Source organism: Molossus molossus, unplaced genomic scaffold, assembly GCF_014108415.1.
Source record: "Molossus molossus isolate mMolMol1 unplaced genomic scaffold, mMolMol1.p scaffold_m16_p_21, whole genome shotgun sequence".
Taxonomy (NCBI): domain Eukaryota; kingdom Metazoa; phylum Chordata; class Mammalia; order Chiroptera; family Molossidae; genus Molossus; species Molossus molossus.
The window spans coordinates 29,962,651-29,985,881 of record NW_023425357.1 but is presented as its reverse complement, the minus strand read 5'-3'; the positions used below and the strand labels follow the sequence as shown (position 1 = coordinate 29,985,881).

General features: G+C 56.4%; 1 protein-coding gene across 2 annotated transcripts in view; it reads right to left on the bottom strand.

The window, feature by feature from the left end:
• The window catches only part of BCAR1 (BCAR1 scaffold protein, Cas family member), a 37,491-nt gene that overhangs the window by 8,638 nt on the left and 5,622 nt on the right, over nucleotides 1-23,231 (bottom strand). The window contains exons 1-2 of one of the 2 annotated variants that reach the window (XM_036275908.1): nucleotides 16,130-16,261; nucleotides 5,446-6,057 (exon numbers count right to left, since the gene is read on the bottom strand). In XM_036275908.1, coding sequence (XP_036131801.1) covers nucleotides 5,446-6,057; nucleotides 16,130-16,141 — 624 coding nt within the window. In that variant the 5' untranslated portion in view covers nucleotides 16,142-16,261. Of the gene's footprint in view, nucleotides 1-5,445; nucleotides 6,058-16,129; nucleotides 16,262-23,231 lie in introns of those variants that run through there. The other variant, XM_036275909.1, reaches the window with a different exon arrangement.

Here is a 23,231-nt window from a genome sequence, read left to right as displayed (position 1 = left end):
CAGGGCTGACTCGGGCCCTCCCCACACACATCCCTGGGGGCAGCAGGGCTGAGGCAGGGCCGGCCCTCAGGCTCAACAGCCCCAGAATCCCGTGTCCAGGCTTGTGCCCAGCCCCCACGGCAGCCGCCAGTCTCAGCGAATGTCTCCCCAGAAGCGAATGTCTCCCCAGAAGCAAAGTCACCAGCACTTTTCTCATCAGCCCAGCGCCTGGCAGCGCCTCCTGCTCACACATCCCCTGCCGCCTCCCCTGGGCTCCGGCTCCGGCTCCGGCTCCGGCTCCGTTAGCTGTTGGGGTGTGCCTCCATGGGGTATCCCCGCCCACCACCCTCCACCCCAGCGTGTCTGGGAGTGCAGTTGGCGGCCCTCCCCAGACTCATCTCCCTCCTTGAGCTCCAGACTTGAGTCTCCTCCAGAGCTATTTTTAGACACCAGCTCCTGCCAACAGCAGGGCAGGCGGGAGGGAGCTGGTGGGACGTGGCAGGTTGGCGGGGCCTAGAGGCGAGGCCTGAGGGGTCTCCGGGCCCTGCTGGCCTCATGAAGAGGGACGTGCACCCAGGCCCCTCAGCCTCCCTCAGAAGACAGAGGGCAGGCAGCGCAGGCAGATGGGCTTGAGGACCGGACCCCAGGCCTGGGCTCTGGGCAGCCTGCCACTCCTGCGGCTGAGCTGGTGACAGTAAGCAGCCATATTGGCCAGCAAAAGTGTTTCTGGTAGAAAAAATAGTAAGCAGCCGCCAGTGGGGAAAAGCTCATTAGGAAAACCAACTCTCCAGAGAGCTGCTGAGTCCACTAATTACAGGCCACCCTGTTCCGCACCTGAGGCCCCATTAGCAGGACCTGGAGGCCCCCGGGGTGGGGGACACAGCCAGAGTCTGGGAGGACACACAGACCCCAACCTAAGACCCACACGCTCTCACACACATCTCACAGTGAGGAGACAGGAACACAGAAGCAGAGAAAACACATACCCACTGCCAGACGCTCACCCAAAGACAGGCAGACAGAGCCAGCAGGCAGGGCCCATCAGGGCATCTGCAGGGCAGGAATGAGACAAGAAGCCAATGGCCTCCGAGGCCCAGTAAGATAGGACAGGCCCCCTGCCAGTCTGCCCGGGGCCCAACCACCTCGAGACAGCCTAGCTTCCAGTCTACCCTTCTACAAAAGTGTCACTGCTCACATATGACCCAGGCGGGCTGGCCTTGGCACCCCTCCACTGCACCCCCATCTAGAAGCTGTTTCCTCCTCTGAGAAATGGAGCAATACTGGAACCATCTAACCGCTCACTGAGAGTGAGGGACATACCTGACACAGGTCCCCTTGCTCCTGCCCCCCCCCTCCATGGCCCAGCCCCAGCCTGGGAGGAGACACAACTCCCAGAAGGAACAGGACTCAGCTCAGCTATGTCTCCCCAGCGCCTGACCCGGCACTATAGCTGCTCCCTTAGGCACAGCTGCCGCCCCTGACCCAGAGACGCACCCCCAGAGTGACCTCACAGAAACACCTCTCCCCTTGGAGACCTACTACCTATTTCTGCTCTCAGCCTCCTAGAGCTATACCCTTGCCCAAAATGTGCTGATGTCCTGGTATGGCCTCAACCTCTTTCAAGCCACTCTGCTCCAGGCATCTGACCCCTCCTGACCACCAGCCTCACTTGCACTTGGGCACCCTGGTGCCAGGGTCCCAGTCCCCTAACCAAAGTCCTGGCAGGATTCCTCCACAGCCCAGCCAGCCCCTACCCTGGGAACTGGGAGCCTGTTTCCCAGACTTCTAAAGGGGAAGATGAGGCTTATGAAAGCACAACCTTGAAATGTGGGCACAGCCCTGGCTGGTTTAGCTCAGCAGTTGGAGCGCTGGCCCACAGGTCGAAGAGTTGTGGGTTCGATTCCAGTCAGAAGCATGTACCTCAGTTGCGGTTCGGTCCCCAGCCCTGGTCAGGGTTGTGCGGGAGGCAACCAATTAATGTCTCACATTGATGTTTCTTTCTCTCTCCCTCCCTCCAACTCTGAAAAATATCCTTGGGTGAGGATTTAAAAAAAGAAATGTGGGCACAGATGCGCACAAACCAAGATGCCCACTGTCTCACTGTGCGTCAGAGACACGCACCATCAGAAATCACCTAGAACCCACCTCACAGAAGGGACAACAGAGCAAATTCCAGGGCAGTGGTCACGGTCATGTTTAGGGACTCAACAACATGCTTTTGAGATCTCTCTGATATTGAATTTACTATTTCAAATGCAAAAGTATGTGTGCAAATCTGTGAAAGATGAATAGAGAGTATGTTAGACAAAACCTGCCAAAATTTCCCAGTGACTACTTTTTTTTTTTAATTAAAAAAAATTTTTTTCTTTATTGATTTTTAGAGAGAGAGGAAGGGAGAAGGAGAGTTAGAAATATCGATGAGAGCTCTGGCCAGTTTGGCTCAGAGGTTAGAGCGTTGGCCTGTGGTCCAGAGAAACCCGGGTTCGGTTCCCGCTAAGGGCACGTACTTCGGTTGCAGTTTGTCCCCGGCCCTGGTTGGTCATGCGAGTGGCAGCCACTCGATGTGTCCCTTTCACGTCAATGTTTCTCTCTCTCTCTCTTCCTCTCTCTCTCCCTCCCGCTCTGTCTGAATAAAGAATGGAAAAATGTCCTCGAGGATAAAAAAAATTTTTTTTAATTAAAAAAAAAATCTATCAATAAGAGAGAACATCGACTGGCTGCCTCCTGCATGCCCCCCCACTGGGGATCAGCCCACAACCTGGGCATGTGCCCTGACCAGGAATCGAACCAGCAACCTCTTGGTGCATGGGTCAATGCTCAAGTGAGCCACACCGGTGGGGCCCAGTGACTACCTCTTGACTGGGGCATCTCCCGTCTGGTCTTTTTTTTTAATCCTCACCCGAGGAATTTTTCCATTTTTTTGTTCACATAGAGTGGAAGGAAGAGAGAGGAAGAGAGAGAGAAAAACATCGACATGAAAGGGACACATCGAGTGGCTGCCACCCGCACTACCCAACCAGGGCCGGGGACAAACTGCAACCGAGGTACATGCCCTTAGCAGGAACCGAACCCAGGTCTCTTGGGACCACAGACTGACGCTCTAACCGCTGGGCCAAACCGGCCAGGGCCCGTCTGGTCTTTTTCATACACTATGCATTTTTGGTGACAAACAAACCCCACGTGGCTTCATGATCATGAAATAAAATTAGATGCAATGGAGGCTGCCCAGGCAATGAGGCTTCTTGGGGGAGGGCAACTGGGCCCCAGCCAGGTGAGCCCAGAGGCAGTTTGAGAGCAAGCCCCTCAAGTGGGAGGGCAACAGAACCAAGACCAAATCATGGGCTTGAGTCCACAGCCTGGCACGACGGTCTCAGAGCCGCTTCCTGGCCCACGGGGCCTCCACTGCCTGCCCAGCTCACAGATCCACGAGGACAGGACTGACTGCAAAGACTTGGGAGGGAGCAGAGGGTGGGGGAAAGGGTGTGCCTCCCTGGGGAGCAGAGCATGGACTGCGTGTGTGTGTGAGTGTGAGTATGAATGTGAGTGTGTAGGGGATGAACTATGGCCTGTCCCAAGGCTCCCCAGCGAGGAACTTCTCTTTGCTACCTCCCCACAGGACAGTGTTCCCCTGGCAGGGCTCTGCTTCTCCCACTAAAGCTACCTGGGCGCAGCCTTAGTTTGGGCTTAGTTTCTGCCACACTGGCCTGCCTCTGGCCAGGCAGTTCAGGAGCAGGTAGAGGAGGGAGGGGGGGCGGTAAACCAGAGTTCCCTGGTGGTCAGTGTCCATGGAGCCCCACTTCAGCCAGCCAGTGACCTCCAGACAGGACTCCTGGCTGCTAAGCTCTGCCCGGTGCACAGGGGCAAGTCTCCCACTCAGCCCTGGGCTGGCTCTGAGGACAGAGGCTCAGTGCTGTGGAGTGAATGTCCACTGGGCTACTGTCCCAGACACAGGGGACCCCGGATTAGATGTCGTGCAAACACAGGGCTGAGCCGGGGCCCAGGGAAGCTGACCCCGGCACAGGCCAGCTGCTGTGCGCACCGCCATCCTCTCCCGCCAGGCCTCCGAGTCACACCGCTCACTGTGGTCTCCCTCAGAGGGGGGACAAGCTGGGAAGCTGGGGCTGGGAAGGCTGTGAGGGCCTCCTTATTGGCAGGGGCTAGGTTTCTCAGGGTCCTCCTGGGTGAGCTGTAAAGGGTGAACAGCCATGTCCGCTCTGTCCTCTAAGTCTGTGGGACTTCTGTTTCCAGGCCTCAGGAAACTCCACTCCCCAACCACTGACGGGATGTGTGCATGGGAAGACACAGGCCAAAGGTGAGAGTATGTTGCTCCTGACTCAGCCCAAAGCAGCCAGTGGAGCCTGGCCTCCCTCTTCAGTCCCGCCTACTTCCTTCAGGCAGGCAGACTGGGGAGGGTGCAGGGCACAGGGCCTTGTCCCCTGGCCCAACATCCCACTGGCAACAGCTCACAAGTGGCTTGAACCAGAGTCTCTCAGGGCAACCCTACAGAGGCGATGTCTCACTGTGTAGGAGTCACAAACAGGTCACCTGGCAGGTGCCCACAAGCCTGCTAACATGCCCCAAGAGAGAAGGGTTGGGCACCTGTGGAGCCAGGGACAGCCAGAAGATGTGCTCTACCCCCAACCAAGGGGCCAACACATCCCCCCAGAGGACCCCAGGCAGCCACCCCAGCCCATGAGACCCAAGCTCTACACTGACAATGTCACAGCAACAGGACGGAACGAGCCATGGACCATGATGGGCGTAGAGGTGCTGGGTCAGCCCTGCTCTGCTCGCCTCCAAACTGAGGCATGCGAGAAAAAAACCACTTCTTTCATTCAATCCACTCTTTTGGGTTTTGGGCTGCACTGTACTCCATGCTCGATTTCTCCCCTTCAAGTACCACCCAACACACTGCCAACCCTCCCTGTCCTTTCCTGGGCCCCCTGCCCCTCAATGCTCCCTGTACCCTCCACTCTGTGGGCAGAATGACTTTACTAGGACATGGGTTGGGAAGGTCACTCCTACTTAAAACCCTCCACCTTCAGAAAAGCATCTGGGTCTTAGGTGGCACCAGGCCCCTGGGAGTCTGTCCCCTGCCTGCTGCTCTGGCTTCACCAGCTAAACTTCACCTGCCCACCTAGAACAGAGACTTTTCCATACCTCCGGGCCTTTGACAGGCTTCATCTTATGCTAGGCTTCACCTCCCACTGGGGTTTGTCTGCTGAAGTACACCTCATGGTCCAAGGCCACCCCTGAGCTGGCCCAGCCTGCTCACACCCATCAGCAGCAGCAGAATGAACACATTCCCCAAACACTCACCTCTCCCTTAGCCCCAGAATAAACACACAGTCACTGCTGGAGCCCCAGAGCACCCAAAAGTGTTGAGCTGTGCCCTGTTGTGCCCAGAAACCAGGGTCTGGGCAAAACCTACCTGGAGGGCTGCTTAGCCATACCAGGTGGCCTTACCTTTGGTGGTGGCTTTGTCCCTTCCCAGCTGCGTGCGTCCATAGATGGGGGAACCTGGTAGATGTCATGCCCTAACCCAGCAGAAGGTGGCACCTGGTAAATGTCCTGGGTGGAGTTGCCAGGCCCTGGAGGCACCTGGTAAAGGTCTGGGGCTGGGCTAGGGAATGGGTGATGGGGCATCTGCTTTGAGAACGTGGATGTCTGCTTGGCCGGGGGAGACTGGAACTGTGGGCTGGGCCCAGGGGCCTGGTAGAGGCCCTGCTGGGTCTTGCTGGGGGTGGGCACCAGGTAGATACTGTCAGGCTGGGGTGAGTAAGCAACAGGCAGCATGGCTGTGTACTGGGCAGCTGGGTTGTGGAGGCCAGGCTGGGGCGGGGCCAAGGGGGCAGGCGAGCCGGGGCCGGGCCCTGCAGGCTTCTTGTCATGCATTCCCACCAGGATCTTGAGGCGGTTCCCAGGCACGATGCCCTGGCGCCCATGCAGCGAGCAGAGCCACCAGCCATCCAGGCCCTGTGTGTCCCGCTCCAGCACCGTCATGATATCGCCCTTGCGGAAGGAGAGCTCATCTGGGGACTCGGCCACGTTGTCGTAGAGGGCTTTGGCCAGGACATTCTGGGGAGAGAGAATACAGGTAGGCATGAGGGTGGGAGGACGTGCATGGGGGCTCAGCAGCCTGCCCAGCTCCCACCCCCTCCAGGTCTGGCACTGGCACTGGGAAAGGAACTAAGCAGGGTTTGGCACAATCCCAGCGTCTCTGTCCCCACGACCCCCAACAGAAAGGTGCAGCTGATCCTTGCATTTTTTCCAAATGGGCCTGGATAGCACCTCAAAATCCTCTCAACCACAGCCACCACCTACACTCTAGGGATGGCACTCAAGCTACTCTTAAAAACCTCTCCCGCCCTGACCGGTTTGGCTAAGTGGTTGGCTAGAGCGTCAGCCTGAGGACCAGAGAGTTGCAGGTTCAATTTCGGTCAAGGGCACGTACCTCAGTTGCAGTTTAGTCCCCATCCCTGGTTGGGGTCGTGCGGGAGGCAATCAGTCGATGTGTCTCTCTCACATAGATATGTCTGTGTCTGTCTGTCTGTCTCTGTCTCTCTCTCTCTCTCTCTTCCACTCTATCTGAAGATAAATGAAAAAATATCCTCAGGTGAGGATTTAAAAAGAACAGAAAACACTCCCAAAGTCATACTGCAACCTAGACCAACACTGGGGAGAACAGCGATAATGACAATGATGGCCACCATGCTCTGGGAAGAAAACAGGATGCACACCCTCCCTGCTCCAACTCAACAGTCCTACTGCCCCGCCAGTGTAATCAGCCAAGAGGAAAAAACCAGACAGCATGGGGAGGGGACACAGGGACAAAACGGTCATCATGTGTGTAAAAATACAAACACACTAGAAGAATTCATAACTGATGAGAATGAAAAGTCACAGAATAGACACCACATGATAACAAAAGCTACAAGTTATCCAGGAATTGATGAAGTAAAGACTGCAGGAGAGGTAGGGGGAAGAAATGTTTACATTCTGTCAAAGGGCTCAAGGAGAGCCCTGGCAGGTTTGGCTCAGGGGTTAGAGCGTCGGCCCGTGGACCAGAGAGTCCTGGGCTCAGTTCCCGCTAAGGGCATGTACCTTGGTTGCAGTTCGACCCCGGCCCTGGTTGGGGTGGTGTGGGTGGCAACCACTCGATGTGTCTCTCTCACATTGATGTTTCTCTCTATCTCTTCCTCCCCTTCTCCCTCCCGCTCTCTCTGAAGATAAATGCAAAAAAGTCCTTGGGTGAGGATTAAAAAAAAAGGGCTCAAGGAGAAACGTGAAATAAGGAGAACATGTACCAAGTTCATGGGGGGATGACTAAGTGCTGTAAAGAACTGATTAGCCCAGACTTACTTAATAAATTACAATTACAATCAAAGTGCCAGCAGAAACTATTTTGTTGAGGAATCTGACCAAAGAAGAAGAATCCTTCGAGAATTAAATGGAGGAACAGAGATCCAAAAATAGGCAGGTTAATTCTGAAAATAAAACACCAAGGGGCGCTCTCCTCCTCAGCCGCGAGGATGTGCACAACTCCACACCAGGAGTGGCAGAGGGGCCAGAGGGCGGGACAGAGCTCAGCAAGGGCCTCTGCCCTGTGGTGCACGCACCATAGATGATACTAGGAAAACTCACTCCGTAGGAAGAAAATCCCACGTGGACACTGCCCTATGTTATAAACAAAGGACAGTAAGAGACCTAAATGTGAAATGTATAACTCTAGAACTAATAAAAGAAAAAACTGTGGGAAAATCTCTCTGTGGCCTTGAGATGGGAAAAAATTATAAAACAAAACTTCATAATCAAAGACCCCAAAAGCACAAAACAAAACGTAAGGTGACAACAAAAACAGACAGGGTGACAGGACACCAAGTGATGAGAGAGTGATTAATTTAGAATCTGGAGGTTCTCCTATTAATCAGTAAGAGAAAGACAAGAACACCAACAGAAAACCAACAAAGTATGAAGAGCGACTTTCGTGAGGGGAAACCGGATGGCCAAGACTGTCACAAGGAATGCTCGGGGTTCCAGCCGGCAAACCTGGCCACATCTGCAACTCTGTGTGCCAGCAGGTGCCAAGGTGTCAGGAGAGGCCTGTCAGCCACACCCTCCCGAGTTACAGTAGCAAAATGGAAATCTACAACCTACGACCCGTTACCGTAAATGTTATAAATATCTACGAAACAACCCTATGTCTTTTTTCACAGACACTTATCCAGGGAGATCCAGACTCGTGACGTTACATGGGTGCTTCTGGAAGAGGGACAGGAATGAGACAGACGTCAGAAATAAATGGGAAAAAGAAAGCGAAACAAGGAAGGGCGGCACACTCCAAGACTGCACTTTGCTGCTGTAATTCTCCTTACTTGATTCGCACAGCCACCCAGCGAGAGCACTGCTATGGGATCCACTGGTCAGCAAACCCTCCCAGAGCAGGGACATGCACTCCCTGTGAGCCAGGCACAGGAGAGGAAGGCTACAGGGATAGAGGCGGAAGGCCACAGCACTAGTGACACCGAGCGGCAGACCCAGACCTCACTGTGATACAGAATCAGGAGGCCTCTGTTCCCCTTGCACAGGTGCCAGGCTCAGACTGGGCCCAGAGATATCACAGAAGGTTCCCCCTGGCTGGAGGGCCAAGGTCAGTTCCAAGGAGCTAAGGAGGCGCCTGGGGGAGAGAAGGCCAGGGTTGCTTTGGCCTTCTGGGGCAGCAGAGAGCTTGGCAGGGTGCAGCAGAGGCTCAGGCCTCACACGGAAGCCAGGTCTGTGGAGAGGACAGCACCAGGCCAGCTGGGCTCCAGCCTCACCAGCTAGGCCTCAGCTCTGGTTAGCCTCCTCTGAGTCTCCCGGAGTCTGAGGACACAGAGCCTGGTCTAGACCCCTAACTTGGGAATGGAACCTGAGTTCTGGTCACCCATTAGGTGGGTGACCTTCCCCATCTGGCTCCAGTCTCATCCCCAGGAGTCCATCTGCAAGGAGTCAAGTAAGAGCTGGAATTCCAGGCAGAAGAAAGAGCCACGCCCCTCAGGCTGACAGGAAGTGGGAGCTGGGCCCTGGGGCAGAGAAGAGTGAGGGTGAGGCCTCATCCAAGCCCAGGAGGATCCACTTTCCTCATTCCACACCAGCATCTGGGGCCAGCACGTGTCCCTCTGAGCTTTGTCTCCCTGAGGATTAGGGAAGAGGGCTGAGCATCAAGGGGACCTACCCGGGAGGCCTGGATAGCTGCTTGTGCTCCAGGCCCCAGGCCTGCATGCTCAGACCTTGGGGAGCCCGTTTTCTCAGAGCACCTCAGAGCCCCTGGCCCCAGAAAGGGCCAGAGGCAAGAAACTTGAGAGCCCAAAGGGGCATACTCAGGGGAGAAGCCAGCCCAGGCAGGCAGCTCAGGCTCGGAGAGGACCGGAGTCACCCAACACCGAGGTGAGCACCACAGCAGAGGCCCTGGAATCACGGGCCCTGCAGGGCCCTCCACACTGGATTACTACAGCTACAAGTGCATGGAAATGTAAATTACGCTCAATAAAATGTCACTCCAACTTAAATAATAGGGAGAGGGTAAGAATAACAATGTAATGTTTGAGAAGATTGGGAGATGTTTTCTCTTGCCGATTTTCAGAATTTTTCAATCTGTATTTAATGAGCATTTCTTGGTTTTGGGGTTAAAACAATACACATGCTAAAAAAGAAAACTGGACTACCTCCTAGGCTCCAAGGCAGCACAGGGCAGAGGGGGCTGAAGCAGGTCCAGAGGCCAGAGCCCAGGGAGGAGGAGGCAGGGGTGGGGTCTGCCCTGCAGTCCACTGGGGCTCAAGGGCCCCATCCCCAGGCTGCCTTCAAGAAAAGTAAGTTTCCCAAATATGGTCTGCAAGCAGCCTCAGGGAATCATATCCCTTCAGAGGGCGGGACACCCGGTCCCCCTCCCCCAGTGACCCCAGAACACAGAGCCACCCCACTGGGTCCCCCCAGCCCCTGCCCTGGTGACCACAGGAAGTGCCAGCAGAGTGAGTCACAGGAAAATCCCCTCTAGCCCAGTCAGAGGGGGCGGGTACAGACAGAGGGGACTGCCCCTAGGAGGCCCCTCACCTCTCAGGAGGAGGGCGGCCCAGGGAAGGCTGTCAGATGGGCCTCCACCAGGCCCTGAAGACAGGGCTGGGCACTCAGGGAGGCAGGAGGGCTCTGCTGAGGGCAAGGTCCAGCAGGGGAAGGGGAAGGGGAAGGGAAAACTCCTGGGACCTCCTGTGCAAGGCTGGCCAGGCCCCACTTCTTCGGAGTGAGCTTGCTGTGCGGCCAACTGAAGCTGCAACTGTACAGTCTGGGGCAGCTGGAGCAAGGCTGAGAAGCACCTCTCGGGCTGGGCACGTGGCACTGGACGCCTGGCACCAGGCGCTCCTCGCCTGCGTCAGCTGGAGCTCCTGCCCAGAGCCCCAGAGGCAGTTTCTCAGGAGCACTCCAGCTGGCCAAGCTCTCGCCCTTTGGGCTTCTAAGCCTCCCCAGCTGCTCCTGACACAAGCTCCTCCTTCTCTCTGTCACTCAGCAGCAGCCAAGACCAGACCTGGGTGACCTCAGGCACAGGCCTAGCCCTAGCTTGACCAGACCCCTACCCACATAGAGCCTCTGTTCCAGTGGGGCAGACACCAAACAACTTGCTAGGGCAGGGGGCAAAAGTACAGTGCCAAAAATAACGTGGGACAGGGCCATAGAGAGTGGTTAGATGGCCTCCCCAAGGAGGTGACACTTCAGGTGACCCATGAAGAATGAAAACTAGGCAACCATGAAACAATCTGGGGAAGAGCATAAAGGCAGAGGAGGGGTATGAGCCAAGGTACTGGAGCAGGGAGAAGCTAGACGGGAAATGGGTTGTGGCCCTGGAGTGGCAGGCAGTCCGGGCCAGTCACATTGCAGGATGAATTGGGACGGTGAGTGGAGAGCACGATAAATGGTATACAAATGGTGGCATCCCATGGCAGGATAAACCTAGCCTGAATTCTGGACACATTCCCCAGGACTCAGGGTCTTACCCCAGCTTGTGAGAGGAGCCAGCTCCTGCAGAGCCTGGTTTTCCAGCCTCCCTTGCTGGAAGTTCACAAGAGGGCACAGCTGTGATCTTTTGGAGGGGCACCCGCCAGGGCACATCACAGTCCTGGCAGACACTGCTGGCCGTCTGAGTCCAAGGCACCACAGTGACTGCTACCTGACTCGCCCTGCATCTCTGGCTACCTCACTCCTGCCTCTAGGAAACCTCTCGCTGTGTCCAGCTCATTCTTCAGAATATGAGTAGTGTGTCGTCCTTCCAGGAAGGATCCCGTGCCCCTCCTTGGGCACCCGGCTCCTACTGCCCCCACTTAGAAGTGCTGACCAATACATCTTGTAATTGCCCACTTCATGTCCCCCAACCTGGACACCCATGATCGCAGGGGCTGTCTCCCTCAGCATGGACTTCCCCATCCAGAGCACCATGCCTGGACCAGGATGGGTGGGCTCAGGCAGAAGCCCTCCTGGCAGAAGGTGGTGTCCAGCCCTCCCTGGAAGCAGTATGGCTTCACCTGAGGAAGCCAGGAATGTCCTTTGGGGCTTGCTTATCCCAAAGGGAGGAGGCAGAGGAGAACCCCCAGCCGGGTGTGTCCTCAGATGGGCCTTGGACACCGGTGGTCATGTGTCTGGGAGAACTGCAGCCATCTAACAGGTATTCAGGTCTCCTCCTCAGCTCTGCCGGCTGCCTCAGGGACCTTGGATGTGTTCTGGGTATCCCAAAACCCCAATTCTGAGAGAGGATGCTACCTGGTGGCTGGGAGTGGTGGAGAGACACAATTGATGGGTTCCCAATGACTACAACAATGATGCCAGTGCTAACTGTCAGAGCCAGGGCTCTTTTGCATACTTCAGTCATCTCTTTTAACCCTATGAGACTCTATAATTACTTCCATCTTACAGATGGGGAAACTGAGGAACAGAACGGTCACTTGACTTGCCAGGGTCACAGTCAGGGAACAGCAGACGCAGATCTGGGCTGTGGGACAACGTGAAAGCTGGGTGGTTTCTAGGGTAATGCTTAGGTTCATGGAAGCCAGGAGCAGAAATTTCACAGGCCTTTTCTTCCCTCCTTCTTCCCCACCTCCAACACACACACACACACACACACACACACTCCAGCCCCACGTACAGAGTCTCACACATAGCAGTCACTCGTAAAACACTAGTTCCCTTCATACTCAGAACCATCTCAAATGTGAGCCAAGTTTATTTCTGAGGTATTCTGTTTGCTTGTCCCAAGGAGCTTCAGTGGCCAACAGACACAGTCCCAATGCTCATACGGCCTGCAGTCTGCACCCACTGGCCAGGGTCCTGACCATCCCCTTGTCCTGCCCCACCCCCTGCCCCAGGCTGTAACGAAGCTGAGAGCAGTGCCTCTTCCCTTACCAGACGTCCACACTCATCCTTATAGGAACTCTGGGACCAGCAGCCTTAGCATCACTCCTCTAACACTCCCAGGGACAACTGGGTGGCCAGAATCACAGCTCAAGTCCTCAGTGCTTGGCCAGCAGGGAACAAGTGTGGATGTGCCCCTGTTCCACAGCCATCCCAAGGGGAACATGGTTCCTGCCCTGCCTACCTCAGGAACCTGAGGCTCAGAGGACAGAGCTTTGGTCCTATGCCTAACACTCGGCAGCCAGAAGACAGGTCTGTAGAATGAAGGACTAAAAACCCACCTGTGGGTGGCCACTGCCAGCAACTCCCTGTAACAAGCCACGCCTAGCCTCAGCTGCAGTGGCAATAGCTGATGCCTTTGTGTCCTGGGCTAGCTCTGGGCTGGAAGCTGGCCCCTTCCCCTACCCCTAAGACATCCCAGGCACTCTCTCTAGGAGGCTGGGCAGAGGAGAGGTGAAATGGGGAGGGCCCTCCTGCTGCAGGGCATGGCCTCTGCAGCCCCCAACATACCATGGATAGTGGGAACAGGCAGGACTGAGGCCAAAGCACAGCCCTACACCCTCCAGCCCATTCTGACTGCTGGCAGCTTGGGAATGGTCCCCAGCCCCCTTAGAACCCTCACCATTGCCATCTGGCCCAGGGACTTGACCCAGGCTAGCAGACACCAGACCTATGCACTTGACACCCTGCTGCTCTCTTTCCCAGACCCCGGGGCCCTGATGGGAGGATTCACAGGTCTCTCAGCAGAGTGCTCAGTATGAGGCTAACTTTTACTTCAGGGACAGCACCAGGCCCAGAACAGGGGTAACAACCCCCAGCCCAGATTTGTCATCATGGAGGGCAGAGGCAGAAGAGATAGCCCAGAGAAGACAGCAGGGATTTCACTCCTTACAAGACCCTGGCTTCTCTCCCTTGACATCTAAAGCCCGGGGGAGCTCTGCCCACTTTCAGCAGCCCTTCAAGCAGCACCTCTGCCTGAGCTGAAATGGGGGGGACATGATGGCACAAAAAGTGTGGGACTGTAGCTAAAAAAAAAGTACCTGCCCTGGACGGTTTGGCTCAGCGATAGAGTGTTGGCCTACAGACCAGAGTCACAGGTTCGATTCTGGTCAAGGGTGTGTACTTTGGTTGCGGTTTGGTCCCGGCCCTGGTCGGGGTCATGGGGGAGGCAACTGGTCAATGTGACCCTCTCACCGATGTTTCTCTCTCCCTTTCTCTCCCTCCTATTCTATCTTAAGATAAATAGAAAATATCCTTAGGTGAGGATTAAAAAAAAAAAAAAGAAAAAGTACCAATGTCCTGGCCTGTGACGCTCAGTTGGTTAGGGGTCTTCCCATGCACCAAGAGGTCCCAGTTCAATTCCCAGTCAGGGCACATTCCTGGGTTGTGGGTTCAATCCCCGGTAGGGGGCGCCCAAGCACCAGCACTCTCCTAGCCAGTTATGCTTCACATAGATGTTTCTCTCTCCCCACCTCTCCCTTTCTCTCTTGAAAAATCAATAAACTATTCTTTAAAAAAAACAGTACCAAATGCCTGATTTCTGGGATGCACAGTGGAGATGGGTTGGGAGACGGAGCCCTGCCCCTCCACCCTCTGCACTCCTTTAACTCCAGGCCAGTACTTCACCCCTATTCTCACCTAGAGAGGGGAGAGAGTTAGGGCAGCAAGACAGAGGTGGAGACAGGGCCCCCTCTAGTGCTGAGGGCCCATCCCCATCTCCTTGAAGGGAGACGACCCTGCAGCCCCTTATTTGGGGGCCCTAAAGACCCAGAGGAGGAGCTGACCCAGTGTCTTTGCTGGACCCCCACCCTCCATGTCTCACTCCAACACTGTTCCTCACCCCTCCAAGAAGTCTCCTGGGTACACATCTGGCTGGTTCTGGCTGTAAGCTCCTAGGGGGTAGGTGTGGGAGTTCTCTAGGCCCAGGAGAAAAGGGTAGTGGGACCTCCTAAAAGTAACTGGGTCCCAGGAAGGGGCCATAAAGGCACAGCCCTGTGGCCAGAGGGATCCCAAGTTGGCAGCCCCAGTAGAGCATGGCAGCACCCTCAATGAGGGGGACACGTAGGGCAGAGCAGAAGACTAAGTTCTAGATCCAATCCTGTGCCTTAGTCTTGCCACCTGTACCATCTGTGTAACTGGTGGGGTGAGAGGCTTTTCTCAGGGGCCTTTCCTGCTCAGACAGGGCACCCTAGTGGCACTGCCCTTACTTCAATCTCTTGCCCAGGCTTAGAGAGCTAGTGCCAGCCCATAATACTCACACCTGGCTCAGCACAAACAGCCATGGCCAGAGGCATCAGGTCTCCTTCCCAGAGTGGATCTGAGGGTGACAGTCCTGCCCTGCCACCACCCAGCTCCCTTGCCCAGGGCAAGCGGGTAGTGGCTGCCAGTGCCAGAAGGGCACGTCAGCGGCTCCTCCCAACCCTCCTCTTTCTACTCCTGCTCCTCCAGCACCCAGCACACACCTGCTTTTCTAGTTCTGTCATCCCTAAGCCCCAACATCAGTTCTCTTACCTGGGAAAGAAAATGGGCACAGAGGGTGTGCTCCCCAGGGGGATGAGGAACATCTGGCCTGGCTGAGGTCTGCAGGGAAGTACGGAGAGTGCCTCCCAGCCTAGACCCTTCTCACTGGTAGGGGTGTGGGAAAGGAAACTCCATGTCCTCAAGATGAATAAGGAAGCCCCAACCTCCAGTCTGGGCCCTGAGACCCCACCATCTCCCCAGGCTCTAACCCACCCACTGTGTCTGCCCACCCCTAACCCTTAGCAAATCTCAGCTTCTTGGACTCCTCTCAGGCCCTGGACTCTGCTTAGTACTGCTGCAACCAGGGGCTGGGAGCCCAGGCTAGGACACCTGAAAAGCAGTCCCCCTACTCTGGCCCCATGTGCGCACTCCACCGCGAAGGCTGGGACCCCAGGGTCGCGGTGCAGCCCCAGATTCCCGCCGCCAGGATCCGGCTTCTATCGCTGCTTTTGCAACCAGGTTAGGTAAAGGCCGAGAAGCGCGCTAGTGCCATCCCGGAATCCAGCGCGGGCGGGCCGGGGTGAATCATTAACCGGCCCCAGGCTGGCGCTCTGGTCACACCGACATAACTGCGGACATAACTGCGAACGCCACGCACTTGCAAGCCCAGCCCTCGCCCCCTAACCTGGGGGCGGGTCACAGCTCCCACTCCAACACACACAGATGGACTGAAGGATAGACCACCACAACCTAGCTCCCTGGAAGGCCAAGTCTTCTGAAAATCACCGTCTGAGGGACCTCGGACCCCTCCTCGTAACCGAGGAAACTGAAGTCAGGGTTCGAAGGCCCAAGGTCACCCAAAAGGCGGCGGCCGGCAGGGGGAGAGCGGGCCTCCCGCCAGCAACTTTCCCGGATCCAGGAACTTTCCTGCCGGCCAGCAGCCCCTGAGTCCGGGCCAGGGCCCCTTCCAACCACCCCCGGGGCGCGCAGTCTCTGGGATCCTCCGTATTCCCTGCCTCTGGGTGATCGGACCAGGACCCGAGGCGGGTCCAGGACCTCGGACCCCAGACCGGTTGCGCTCCTACGGAGGCTCCAGAGGCCGCAGGACCTGCAAATCGGGCAGGAAATGCCACTCGCTTCACTCTTTCCCATCTGGGCCTGCCCGGGGTGCAGGCAGGGCAGTCTCCTCCAAGCTGGTACGCGGACCCCCGCCTGACGCTCCCGGGTTCGCGTTCCCCACCCCGGCCGCCGCACTCACCAGGTAATTCATCGTGTCCCGCAGGCCGACCTGGGGCCCTGGCTCCCGTGGGGGCACACACCGAGCTGCCCACACCCCACACTCTCCGGACTCCAAGCGCGCCGCAGCCGCCTGGCTCCAGGTCCTGCTGCCTCGGCCACCACGCCTGCCGCCGCCCAGAGCTGGGGGTCCCACCTCACTACACACGCTCCACCCGCTGCCGGCCAGCCCAGCCCAGCTCCCGGCATGCCCGGCCGGCCGTGCGCGCCCATTGGCCACTGTGGCTCCCCATGCAAATGAATCGCCAGCCCATAGGGAGCGTAGCACCGGCACACACCGCCCAGGGAACCACCCCCCACCCCCTACCAGCATCACGCTCTAAGAGCCTGCCAAATGCCAGGCTTCAAGCATAGTATGTGGGATATCTCCTTTTCTCCAAATGCACATCCCCAACCTCTACCAACGGAGAGAATGCACCCCTCCTCAAAGGCCTAAGCAAACGCCTCCTCTTCTGGGCAGACTGCCGGGATTGCCCCCTACCCGATACGCCGCTGCTGTAGCTCTTGAGATTCCAGCCTCAAGTTGACTTATGCCTTCCCGGCCTACCAACTCCAAGGCATTCTGCACGGGGCATTTCTCTCCTGTCCTTCAGGCCCACAGGACTCAGATCTGAACCTGGAGGTAATAGGGAAAGGGTGTGTCCCAGCTGGCAGAAACTAATAACCACCACCACCGCATGGAATCAAGTCAGGCCTGCCAAGTAAGAGCCTGAGGAAATGAAGACTCAAGGCAGAGAGTTTGATAACCCAGGAGGCACAGAAGCAGGGCTCATCTCATCCTGTTCTACCAGACTGCCAGAGACTACAGTCCATCCATGGACAAGGGACTCGAAATTGAATCCAGCCTCCCTGAAGTGTCTCCCCACTGTCTCAGGTCTGCCCTAAGAGCTCTGACCTCATTCCAATCCCCCAGTCAGCCCAGTCCAGACCTAACACCCTATGCCACAGCAGCTCATCTGTTTCAGCAATATGGTGAAGGATCTGCAGGGAATGCAAGGGAAGGAAGAACCACCACCACCACCACCAAGAAACTGAGTGGAAAGTGCCTCGATTTTCCTGAGTCCCACTCCCTAGGCTGCAGGTCAGTGACTGTCACCTTACACAGCAGAACCAGTGCGTCAGCCCCTGAACTTGGTCCAAGCTTGCACAGTGATCTACAAGGAGATCTAGGATGGAACCTGCTCCAGAACCAGTTTGGTGTCTTATCTCTGGATCCTCAGATAGTCAACATCCTGGGCCACTTGCTGAGTGTGTGGACACCATCAGGCAGCTCGCAATGCCAGGGAAGCAGTGGGGCAGACTCAGCTTTGCCCTGCTGAGAACCCTAAGACATGGCTTATAAAATACATATAAACCCAAGAGGGATCCACAGCTGTCCCTCAACCTGACACACACCTGACACCCAGGCCAGGTGTACCACCTTGGGCTGGCCCTCTCCTATCTGTAAAATGAAGGGGCTGGGCTAAAGCGGCCTATGTCTGGTCATAGGTCCCCTGGAGAGCTTGTTAAAAAACACATTCCTAGGTACTCCCTTCAGAAAAACCATGTGGGAGAAACTGGACATCTGCATTTCCTCAAAGCTTCTCAGGGAACCAATAGACAGAATTCACAGCATAAGGGGTGGGTAAGAAGCAGTAGGATTAGACACAATGTGACCCAGAGTCCTCAAGGAGCAGAACAACCAGCTGCCACCCTATGCCCTCTTCAAGACTGGCCCCTTGCCACCCTCAAAACAGCCCAATTCCCCACAGAAGAGCCAGCTCTCAGAGAAACACTGCCTAGGGCACCCCCTCCTGCTTACTCCTAACAGCTATGTCCCAAAGTCAAGCAAGAAGCTGTGGGCCCCTCTAAACTCTAACTCCATCCCTCTGGCTGGCTGGCACCCAGGTTCCAAGGGAGCAGATCGGAACCAGCTGGGCTATGCGTAAGCATCAGTCTGTCTATGCTGGGGACTGGAGGGAGTCCTTAGGTTTTTCCCAGGTTACCACTCCTGTGGAGTGAGAGGTGGGGAGCAGGCCTCACAGCCAGGCAGTGTCCTGCAGGCAGGGCTACAGACAGGGCTTCAAACAGGAGGTCTCTGCAGGGATGGGCTGGGACACAAAAGTCCTGGCCCTCAACTCTGTCCTAGGTAGCTTAGAGAGAGAGAAGGTGGCTGGCTGGGAACAAGGGAACTGGAGAAAGAGACCCTCTAGCCTCTGGGGCTGGATTAAAGGAGCACTGGGGGCGGGGTTGCTGGTGTGGGGGAGCAGGCGGGGGAAGGGAACCCAGCTCAGGCACAGGCATTTCAAAAATTTGCTCCTTTTCCACTTAAACTCCCTCCCCCCAGCCCGTGCCTCCCAGAATGGCATTTCCGCTTTGGAATCAAAGCCCTAGGATCTGTGCCCCACTGCACTGGAAGGAGGGGAAGAGAAATGCCCTTTCCCAGGCCTGTGGGGGATGGGCATGGAGGACAGGACCCACAGGGCAGGCTAGGGTTAGGGTGTATGGTGTATGGGGGAGCAGACCCTCCTGGGCTGACTGCCAAGGAGCTCAACAGTGACACAGCCCCCAGGACAGCCTCCGTGGGGCCCTGGGCCAAGGCTCCACAATCACATGCTCATTTCATGCCCACAGCAATTCTGCAAAACAGGCTTCACAATTAGCCCCATTTTCCAGATGAAGAGGTTAAAACCCAGTTTACGGCCCCTTTGCCCCATCCTACAGACTCCCAGCCACAGAGCAGATAGACTAGTAGCCAGGGAAGGATGGAGGGGCTGTATCACCTTCAGGACAGGCAGAAAAGGAATTAAGGGGCAGGGACACTCAGACTCAGAAAGCCAAGGACCCTGTGGCACTCAGAGACTCCAAAGGACAGGCAGCTGAGAACTGGGGCCCAGCACTACCCCCACACACTGAGGTTCAATAGGAAGGAGTGGTCACTCTGATGAGGAGTGTGGGAAAGTGTGGGTGGAGATGCAGGAGCACTGCACTCTCCCAGGCGGTTGTCAGTCACCCCAGGAGCAGCCTGGCACCCCCAGACAGGATGAGGATAAATTCAGGCTGGAGGGGAATAACACCAACCCCTCCCATTGGGGCCTGGAGTAGAGCTAGCTGTACAGGAAACATGGTGGGCCCAGTACATGGGGACACTGGTTCACATATGTCCATTAAAGTGTCCACTGGGGTGAGGGCTACTGCTGATCCCAGACCCTAAACGGGAAGAAGAGCTTGGGACCCAGCTCCCACTCTCTGGCCTTTCTGGGTCTAATTCTTCAGGTCAGACCCTCTGCACAATGAACAATTCTTGCTTCAGGCCCAACAATATCTGCTGTAGCTGTAAACAAAGGGATTGGGGCATAACCTAAATGACCAACTACGGGGGACTGGTGAGGCAATCACAGCCTCTCAATGGAATATTGTGCAGCTATTAGGATAGCCACTTTCAAAGACCAAAATCATGCAAGACAATGCTTATGACAATGGGAAGTGAAAAGAGCAGGCTCAAATGGCTTGCACAATGACTGCAGGCAGCCCTTCCCCTCCTAAAGGCCTTGGTGTTCCTAGCAGCACAGGAGGGTGGCTGGAAGGATCAGCGGATGGCCAGCTCTGGGAGCAACAGCAGGAAAGGATTTCCTGAGACCGGAGGTGAGTGCTGCCAGCCCCGGGGACAGGAAGAAATGATGCATCTGGAGGGCCACGCACGGGGTGTTAAAGCCTTCTCCTTGGACTGGCCACTCACCTTGGCAAGCTCAAAACCAGCCTTCAAGCAGGAGCTGGGGGTGCCAGGACCCCTGTTGATGGCCTGGAGAAGAGATGAGCCCAACTACATCAAGAACCGCTGTCTAGCCCTGGCCAATTTGGCTCAGCGGTTGGAGCGTTGGCCTGCGGTACAGAGAGATGCGGGTTGGTTCCCGCTAAGGGCACGTACCTCGGTTGCAGTTTGTCCCCGGCCCTGGTTGGTAGTGTGGGTGGCAGCCACTCGATGTGTCCCTTCACATCGATGTTTCTCTCTCTCTCTCTCTCCCTCTCTCTCCCTCCCACTCTATCTGAACAAAAAATGGAAAAATGTCCTCGAGTGAGGATTAAAAAAAAAGAACATAGGCTGGAGTCGGTCCTCGCTGCCACCTTGGGCACCAAGACATAACTACTGCTACCCAGAGGTTCAGAGAGGGGCAGGGCCTTGTCCAGGTCACAATGCCAGGAAGTGGCAGAGCTACACCCATAACCCAGCTACCCAGGTGTGTCCCCATGGAAAAGCACCCAGGTGACCCCAGGCAGAGCAGAGCATGCTCTCTTAGGGCAGGTGTTAGAGCTGCCAGCCATAAAGAGCTTTCCTATACTCCCCTGCTCCTCGAGGGTGGAGTGACCAATGGGACAGTTCATTTGTCATTACAGCAGTGACTCTGTGGGGAGGTGGGCGGGCCCCACAGCCTGGAGCCAAACCCCTCCCCAATTACCTCCTCCTGGGGCATCTGGGCTCTAGTCCTCAGCCTGCCATTCCCTTCTGCACCCTCCCAGGCCAGGGGCAGAGCCAGGAGGAAAGGTGTGGGGGCAGAGCGACCAGGTGCAGGGACATAGCCAGGGGGGTGGACCTGGGTTTGGGCAGAGGGCAGACTGGCCTCCCAGATCCAGGCCTGGATCCCAGCAAATCCAGTGCCCTCACTTTCCTGTATTTCCTTCCCTCCACACTGACTCTTTCAAGGAACTGGAAGGAGCAGCATTCTCTGCTAATTCTTTTAATTGCTTTTCTAATTTGAAAATTAAAGAGCAGCAGAGGCACCTGTAGGGAGGTGCCTGCTTCAGAAAGGGGCTCTGCTCACAGCAGGCCCAAGGCTAGAGTGAAGTGGGCTGGCTGGGCCCTGGGCACTTCCCAGGGGCTCTTCACCCAACTCAGCGTGCTGGCCCTGGTATCCTCAGTCCCCCTTTTTCTTCTGCGCCCCCTCTTCCACTGTCCAGGCGGGGGACCTTCCTGGGTGCTATCAGGTAGGCAGGAGCCCCAAGTGTGTAATGAGAAGGTTGGGGCCTGGGTGCACTTGCCCACCCTCTGGCACTAAACACCACTCCTAGTGTCCTCCACCTGCACTCTCACACTCTCAACACTGCCTGGAGGAAGAATCGGCTGGCAGAAGAAACAGAAGAAACGGGTGTGTGTGTGTGTGTGTGTGTGTGTGTGTGTGTGTGTAGGGGAAAGAGAGGGGCTCCGTGCTGCCTGGAGGGAAGGAGAGTGGGAGAAGGAGGGACATAGAGACAAGTCCCTGTCCTCAAAGAGAAAGCTTAGCTGCTGGTGGCCACCCAGCTTGGGCTGACAGCCTGGGTAGGCAGGAACAAGGGTGTGGTCAAGAAGCCAGGCCCCAGCCCACCATCTGCTCTTGCCTCTCCCCATAGCAACCAGCCCCAGCATATCAGGGCAGTCAGAGGGAGGTGACTTCACATGCCATCTGCTGCCCCCCCAGCCTGCTTCAGTAGGAGCACAGGTGCCCACACCCACAGAAGCCCACAGAGAGGTACAGAGGGGCAGAACAGTGCTGCCCAGCCGCTCAGCTGGGAAAGGTGGGTCAAGGAGCCAGTACTGTCCCAGGAGGGGACTCTGGGGGCTCTGGGGGCAGTGGGGTGAGAGTTCTGGAAGGAGTGGATACTGAACTAAGGCAGCCACTGGGAAGGCACTGCTTCTTCTCCCTCCTCAGGCCACACTGTGGAGCATCCCACCTGAGCCTGCTCCAGCTGACAGAGAAAGGCTCCATCTGCCCGGGGGAGAGAACATTAAAGATCCCAGCAGGCGGGGACCCTCAGCCCGTAGCTGCAGCTCTCAGAGCCTCGGTTTGTGCATTGGTTAGTGTGACCACCGCCAGCAGCCCTGCAGCAGGCCACCAGAGTGAAGGCACATGCAGGCTGCACAGTGCACAATGGCACCCTGGTGTCAGCAGCCCCACCCTGCCAGGCACCGGGGGCAGGGGTGATCTCCACCCAGCCCTGCTCACTGCTCCGGTACCCTGAGCTTCCCTCAGTCCCTGCATCACAAGAACAAAACCTCCAGTGAGGCTCTGAGGTAAAATCTTCCTGTGGAGCCATGTTGCCCCCAGATCCACAGCCAACGCAGGGGAATGGGCATGGTCCCCCCCTGCAGGCATGTGCAGGGTGGGAATAGCTGGTTGTGGGTTCTATCACATAATTAGTGTGCCTGCCGGTCATTCGGCACCTACTCAGTACTAGGGTACTGCAGCCTGGAAACAGCCAGGTCTCTGGGAACTGACCCTCCAGGGTGTGTTTGTGTGGGGGTGGGGTGAACATAAACACCTGTGGCTGCTAGAGATCTGGAGGAGCAGAGAGCAGAGGGATGGTAGCGAGGGCTATTTTATTCAAGGTGACTGGGGGTAGGGGGCAGAGGTCTCTCTGAGGAGGTAGCATTTGAACTGAGATGTGAATCTTTTGTTAAGGCTTATTACGCAGAAAAAGTAACAATAAAGATTGGTAAAAATAGCGCAGGCATGCCAACTCCCTCAATGTGAGGTGCAGAACTTGACGTGTTAGGGATGCAGGGAGGGGCTCCCAAGCAATCCCTCCACCCCCTACCTGGGCTTCTTGAGTGGTGGGGTCTCCACTGGGCTGGGTCAGCTTCCCAGAGTTGAAGCAGGAGCAGCCAGGAGTATCTACCCCCTGGGGTGTCCTGGCAGGTAGCCAGGAACAAAGAGGTGGGAGCCCAATAATCTGGGGAGTGCGGAGGGATTCAGTCAGCTCCCAGGTCAGCCTCCATCTTCTCCTACCTCCTGCTCTCCTAGAAGCCTCTCCACACCAGGACCTCTGGAGTGGAAAGGGGCCCAGGAGAAACACAGGTGACTCAAAAAACTAAGATGTCACCCTACCACCACCCCCGCTGGCAACTTGGGAAGAGGGAGTTCAAACCGCAGGTACCTGGGGAGGGCTATGAACAGAAAGGTGTTCACATCACTTTCTGAACAAGCACAGAACAGGGGGATCCAGGATCTGGTGGAACAAGCTCCCTGGGCATGCCTCAAGGCACACATACTTGGATATCAGGTTTTATAAAATACTGACAACACCAGTGTTCCAGGACTTAAATACACAGC